The 6,831-nt window shown below is 31.1% G+C and overlaps 1 protein-coding gene across 2 annotated transcripts; it reads left to right on the top strand.

Moving 5' to 3' along the window:
• The first annotated feature begins 3,036 nt into the window (after positions 1–3,036).
• LOC145101296 (ceramide synthase 1 LOH3-like) lies at positions 3,037–5,960 on the top strand. Of its 2 annotated transcripts, none has more exons than XM_079038477.1 (6): positions 3,037–3,311; positions 4,178–4,407; positions 4,484–4,636; positions 4,729–4,914; positions 5,021–5,205; positions 5,465–5,960. In XM_079038477.1, exons 1-6 carry the CDS (start codon positions 3,147–3,149, stop codon positions 5,494–5,496), a joined length of 951 nt encoding a protein of 316 aa, XP_078894603.1. In that variant the 5' UTR covers positions 3,037–3,146; the 3' UTR covers positions 5,497–5,960. The 2 variants fall into 2 exon arrangements, with proteins under 2 accessions (XP_078894603.1, XP_078894604.1); XM_079038478.1 differs by having other exon boundaries at positions 3,173–3,311; positions 3,830–4,407.
• The last annotated feature ends 871 nt before the right edge of the window (positions 5,961–6,831 follow it).

Genomic DNA, 6,831 nt, shown 5'->3' with positions numbered 1-6,831 from the left:
TACAGAGTCCAGATCTGTGATATGAGCCAAGGTCTTAACGGATTAAGACCAAATGAGTGGAAGGATTGAATCTGGGAAGTATGGTGAGTGTAATTCCAGTACACCCCGCGTACTGACTAAGTGTCCCCGATGGCCAATCTGGATTTGTGAGTATGTTGAACGTACCAAGGGAGGTACACCCCGCGTAACCTCATTGTGGAGTTTTTGGACTAAGTCTCATTTTGGGCCTGGAGTTTGGGCTTGTTGCAATAGAGTTTTGGACCAAAGGAATATATATGTGCTTTAGGCCCTTGAGTTGGGCTTACCATTTAGATTTGAGAGTTGGGCCTCGAAAGAGCCCATTTATTATTGGGCCTTGGTTAGGTTATTGATGGGTTGGTAGTGGACTACCTTTAGACCTAATGAGTGGGGGTTTTGACTTAGTTCCTAATTGGGTTAATTGTAGGTTTGGCTCAGAGATAGAGGTCGGTGCGTAGCAACAACATTTATAGGGGTTGTTCATCATCCGAGGTAAGTCTTCTCACTATACTTACCATGAGTGGTATCTACGTGTGACCCGAGGGTCTTATGTGCTTATTTGAGTTATGTGATATTTTTTTTCTATGTGATATATATGTTATTTTCCGTGCTTACTGAGATAAGACCGGAAGGTCCAAACCAAGTTGTCGGACTAAAGGGTTTCTACTGAAACATGACCGGAGGGTCAAAACCGAGTTGTGAGACTGGATGGTCCTTACTGAGACACATGATCGGAGGGTCTACACCGAGCCGTGAGACCGGAGGGTCCATGCCGAGCTATAACCATGAGAGGCTTATTATTTGTGTATGTGATATTTTAGGGAACTCACTAAGCTTTGTGTGCTTACCGTATTATGTAATATGTGTTTCAAGTTCTCCTCATGATCGTGGGAGGCGCCAACTTGAGTGTATATACCAGAGAAAGAGTTATGTTTTGAGGATCCTTGATTATTAATCAAACAATGATGGAGTTGCGTTTTGTAAATTAAATAAATGAGATTTTTGTGAAATGTGTTATGATAATTATGTGATTTTAAAAGGAAAATTTTGTTTGAAAATTTATGGTGTTACAAAAATACCTACTTAAAATAGGGAAATGTAGACACTAACATTAATTATGAGTATAAAAAGCAACTCCAACAAGATGGAATTACTAAAAATACACCGACAAAATAATGAGGTGACGAAATGAGTATATAATGATAAATACCTAGCTAAAATGGGGCAAACACATAAACTAACATTAATTATGTGTATACAATGAGCAATTCCATCACCATCAATATGGAATTATTGAAAAGTACATTAAGAAAAAGAAATGAGAGATGAAGAGAAGAAGAAAACGTTCATTATTATTATTATTATTATTATTATTATTATTTTATTTTATTAAGATGTTATTGATTTTTATTTTGTAAAGCTTCAGTATTTAAGTAAGGTGCGTTTTTGTAAAGCTTCAGCATATGATCTTTTAAATATTTGAATAATATAGATTACCTATGTAATATTTATAAAATATATTATTGTTTATATGCTTTTCTTTTCAATTACAACCGACTAAAAAGAATTCAAGAAGCGAGATTTCATGATAATGATTTAGTTTCAAGACTTTATGAAATATATATTTGGCTATAAAAATATTATTTTAAGTCGTCTAAAATGTGTGTTGGCCATAGTTTCGATATTTTCTAGCATTTTATGCACTCACTCATTACAAATCTCCTTTATATTTATATTAAATTATTGTAAGCCGAAAGAGAATTAGTATAGTCCATAAATTTAAAACCTCCCAAATGTAAAAACCATATCATACCTATTGCAGTTTATAAATCGAGTCGAACCGCATGTAAACCGCAAATCGCAACAAACACAAAATCCGAATAATGTGGTTTTAACAAACTAAAAATTGATCTATGTAGCTTTTGGTGCGACGTTCGCTAAAAACTGCATCAGACTGCACAACATACGCTCATATTCTAAAAGTTAACTCAAAGACATTGGGGACGAAAATAGATATAGAAAAATAGCTTAGCATGATAATAATATATTCGTTTTATTCATGTTTAGACAACTTTTTTTTATACTGTTGACCAACAAACTTGTTAAAAGTGCTAAAATACTATTATTGTAACCCATTATCTTAGGTTATAACTTACTTGGTGTATATATGATATCTACATGGAAAAATTAAAATGGAAGATGATTTAGGAAAGTAATAACGTATTTGTTTTATTCACATTTGATTAAAAAAATTTACACTATTGACCATCAAACTTGTTAGAAGTGTTTAGGTTTTATCATTTGTTACTATTATTTCATTTTAATGATTAAGTAACTGTTTAATATATCTTCTAAAATTTGATGTTACTTTAAAATTTATTTTTAGTAAGGTAAATCCCTATATTTCTGTTAAACTTAAAGAATTTTATGTCATAAAAAATATCAAGAAATGTATTAAATATAACATTTTTCCAGTAGTAAATCATTTATAGAACAACATTTATATTTATATATTTGTACTATTCTGTTGTTCTTGTATCATTAACCCAAATCAATTAGAAATTCATAATAACAATTTGATTTTTATCGAAACTAATCCAAATATTCAAATGACTAAAGCAAATAATCCAATTCAATTCGGTTTTATACGAATAGTGAGTAGTGTTAACAATGGTAACACTTGATCACCTTTAACAAGTTCGTAGGTTAAACATGTATAAAAAAATCACATAAATATAAACAAAACAAATATGTAATTACCCTTGTAAATTATTTTCCATAGTTATACAATAGTCTATAAAAAAGTAACCTTTTATAAAAAAGAGATCATATCCACAACTTTCACCAAACCAAGAGGACGTATATTGTACTTTTCTTTTTTAAATTTTAATAATTAAAAGAATACCTAAAAGAACATGCGTAAAAGTATATTGAGATGGGACCGGAGTCGTACGCTTCTGACAACTAAAATATTGGCATTGCCATATGCAAATATCACCCTCATAGAAAGATGGTAAATTACTCAATTCAACTGGTGGGTCATTTCTTTATAGATTAACAATGTTCTTCGAATCTCTCTCTATATATTGACTAGTACATCATGATGGATTCATGAAATTCAATCGCAAATGAAGTCAATAATTTGGTTCCGGGACATGGGTTTGGTTGAGGTTTTAAGAACAATTGATTTCGAAGATGAATCCTACCCAACATATGAAGATTTTGCATTTCTTCCTGTGTTTGCTATCTTCTTTCCAGTTGTTCGATATTTCCTCAACATATATGTTTTTGAGGTAATTTTTACTCATACCAATGAATCATATCTAATTATTTGATCAGAATGGATTGTATTCATGAAGTTTTACTGGGGACGTTAGGATAACTAAGAGCTATTTTTCGTCTTTGCTGCGAAATATGTTGCACATATATAATTTTATTCCCTATATTCAAATGAGAGATACCCCTTATTATAAGCTAATATTTTATTTCAAAATAGGGCTTTAGTTGCATTTCAGACCATTGAAATTGATTTTGTTTTACACAAAGTTAGGAGTTTTTAAGAATCAAAAAGGATGAAAGATAGATTTATATCTAACTGATGGATGCTTTAAATCAAGGCTTATTTGGAGAAGAGGCGGGAAATATAAAGGATTGTGAATTGAATTGGTGAGAGAATCACTAGCTCAGAATGGAAGAAGAAATGAAGATTATTTCCAATAATCCTTGTCTATCTAACTGCTAGATGTTGCTTATGTCAAATTACGGTCATTTGAAAAAATAATATTAATGTAATTTAGCCATATTTAAATAGGACGAGCAAAGAGTAGATATGTCATGAAGATTTGGATCCTTTAGATGTGACACTTCTATAAGTATGGTGGCCATGAAGACATGAACATCAATGAAACTTGTAGCACAAACCCCTTTTTCTGTAAGTGATTTCTAAGATAAAATGAGGTGATAGTGGTTGACTCAATGGATATAACATTTTGGGGATCTAAACATGGAAGATAAAGAGGAAAAGTTGAGTTTACCATTGTTAAATAAAAACCAAACAAGCAACCCACAAAATCGACTAACAATTTAACGGAAAATATCAAATGTATATACAATCGGTTCCCAAACGTTTCACATTTCTTGATTGAGTGACATGTTGCAGGGTATAGGAAGGAGATTAATTATTTCAAAGGAGTATCAGAAGTTAGATATCGATATAGAAGAAAGAAACAAAAAACTACGAAAATTTAAAGAATCGGCATGGAAATGTGTTTATTATCTTTCAGTTGAATTTTTTGCTATAATTGTTACTCATAATGAGCCCTGGTTCACAAATACTATCAACTTCTGGATAGGTCCTGATAATCAGAGATGGCCTGATCAAAAAGCAAAGTAAGATTATATATAATTGTATTGTATGCACTTTAGTTCTTTTATCATCTCAATTGTTTAATACATATATTTCCAGGTTAAAATTGAAAGCTCTATACATGTATGCGGGTGGATTCTACATGTATTCAATCTTTGCTTTAATTTTTTGGGAAACAAGGCCTGACTTTGTTGTGTCAATGGGTCATCATGTTGCAAGTGTCATCCTCATTGTAATGTCTTATATTTGCAGGTATATATATGATTTATAAATGAAAGTCATGGATTAATAATTTAATATTCTTGTGCACATTTTAATAAATTTAACATATTTGTTTCTTGTAGATTTGTGCGTGTTGGTTCTGTGATTTTAGCTCTTCATGGTGCGAGCGATGTATTTCTTGAAGTAGTAAAGATGTCTAAATACAGTGGTGCTGAAGGACTTGCAAGTTTTTCATTTATGTTATTTGTGATTTCATGGCTAATCCTTCGACTTATTTATTACCCTTTTTGGATTATGCAGAGTACAAGGTTTAAGAATTATGACAACTATATGTTTTTAAACTTCATGCATCTAATATTCCATATGAGTTATGAATTATGATCATATCATATGTCTTTTTCTTCCTTGGTTCAGTTATGAAATTGTTATGATGTTGGATAAAGAAAGGAAGGATACACTGATACCAATCTACTACTATATCTTCAACACCCTTCTTTTCTTCTTGCTGGTTCTTCATATCTATTGGTGGGTATTGATATATCGGATGCTTGTTAAGCAAATCCAAGATAGAGGAAAACTTAATGATGATGTTCGTTCACGTAAGTAAATCAAGCCACTTTACCATGTTTTATGAAATATTTAGTTCGTTTTTTGTTCAAAGTATGATTCACTAATCAACTAGTTGACCTTATGAACATTAATGAATGCAACTTGTGATTGAATTCATAATCTGAAAATCCACCTTACAACATATTACACTTTTATACTGATAGTTTTTACCTGTTTCAAACCTTTAAGTTAATTATATATGTTATTGTATTGGTCTTATTCTAAATAGTTTGGTTTTCTGTTTCGCAGATTCTGATAGTAATCATGAACATGAAGATTGATCAATCATTTTTGTAGTAAATAGGTAATTGGATTCATAAATAACGTGCATGCTAAACAACTATTGGTGGGTGAATGAAATTACAACATGAAAGTTTCGTTACTCAATCAAGGCATGGTGTATTTGTATACATGGCTCACAACACCATACTTAAATACTCGTGTTGCAAATAAGGGTTTTTCCTTAAAACCCTCTTATAGAAGAGTTGTGGTATTGAAATATCGAAGACCTATTCTCTAGCTTTTATCTGTCGTATTCCTATAGAAGAGTTGTACTCTATAACGAAGGTTACACACCTTCGATATATATTTTTATTTAAGTGTGCACATTTTGTACTTACTTTGATGTCGAAGTCACACCATATATTTTCGTGTCTGTTAAAAAAAATAAAAATAGTGTTGTATTCTTAAGTATTAGGTATGTAAGTTCATTCATTACAAATTTGTAATTAAGATTGCTTCTAGACATAATAAAGCTTAAACAGAATTATTTACTTTGTGTGTTCATTTCCTTATTGAAATCATTACTTGATTGAATCCTATTCTCATCAAGTAGTATTAGAGAAGGAATTATCAACTTTTTTGAATAATTATTGCTAATTTCATCTATTGATTCAATAGTTTGAATTCAACAATTTCACATTTGAAAATCATTTTTCTTCGAACATTGTTTGAGATTTTTCAATTCTTCAATCAGGATTGCAATCAATTTAAGCTTATTTGAATTTAGTCTGATGTAATTCTTCATTTAATTCATTTCAATGGCTAATCTGAATATGAACATAAGGATGAACTATGCAAAATTTGCTCAGATCATCAACAAAAACACCAATGCTTCTTCCCGAATATTATGATCAATGGTTATCATATGGAGGACTACTTGAATGGAATTGATGAAGATCTATGGTGATCAATCAGAGATGGACCTTATCGTACAGACAATGTTGAGACAGTTGGAACTACTGCAGAGAACGAGAATATTAATGTTCTAAAGGTAAAATGTGAAGCAAATGATAAAAGATGCATGAGAGAATTAAGAGTACATTTCCTCATGTTGTGTATAATTACATCCATGGATGCAACACAACTCAACAAATCTTGAACAAATTGAAAGAAAAATTCCAAGGAACTAAAAGAATTAAGAAAAGTTTTGACACTCAATTGTTATCTTGTTATCTGAGTTGTCTAAATTCAAGCAAAAAGAGAACGAGTCTATCGAGCTTTACAATGATCGTTTTAATGATCTAATTTACAAAATGGTGAAGTAGAAGCTTGTTCGCAGTGAATTGGAATTCAACATGACCTTCATTCAAGGACCAAAAAAGTATTGGAGAAAC

The sequence above is a fragment of the Lactuca serriola genome, chromosome 4 (genome assembly GCF_051521515.1).
Source record: "Lactuca serriola cultivar US96UC23 chromosome 4, Lser_US96UC23_V15, whole genome shotgun sequence".
In the NCBI taxonomy this organism is placed as follows: domain Eukaryota; kingdom Viridiplantae; phylum Streptophyta; class Magnoliopsida; order Asterales; family Asteraceae; genus Lactuca; species Lactuca serriola.
The sequence above is the reverse complement of the archived record's forward strand: the minus strand, read 5'-3'. Positions and strand labels throughout refer to the sequence as shown.

Bases quoted from the DNA above. Each gene is read 5' to 3' on its own strand.
- LOC145101296 (XM_079038477.1), top strand. From the start codon at position 3,147: ATGAAGTCAATAATTTGGTTCCGGGACATGGGTTTGGTTGAGGTTTTA. The intron at 3,312-4,177 runs GTAATTTTTACT...GACATGTTGCAG, and splicing joins TCAACATATATGTTTTTGAG to GGTATAGGAAGGAGATTAAT. The intron at 5,206-5,464 runs GTAAGTAAATCA...TCTGTTTCGCAG, and splicing joins TAATGATGATGTTCGTTCAC to ATTCTGATAGTAATCATGAA.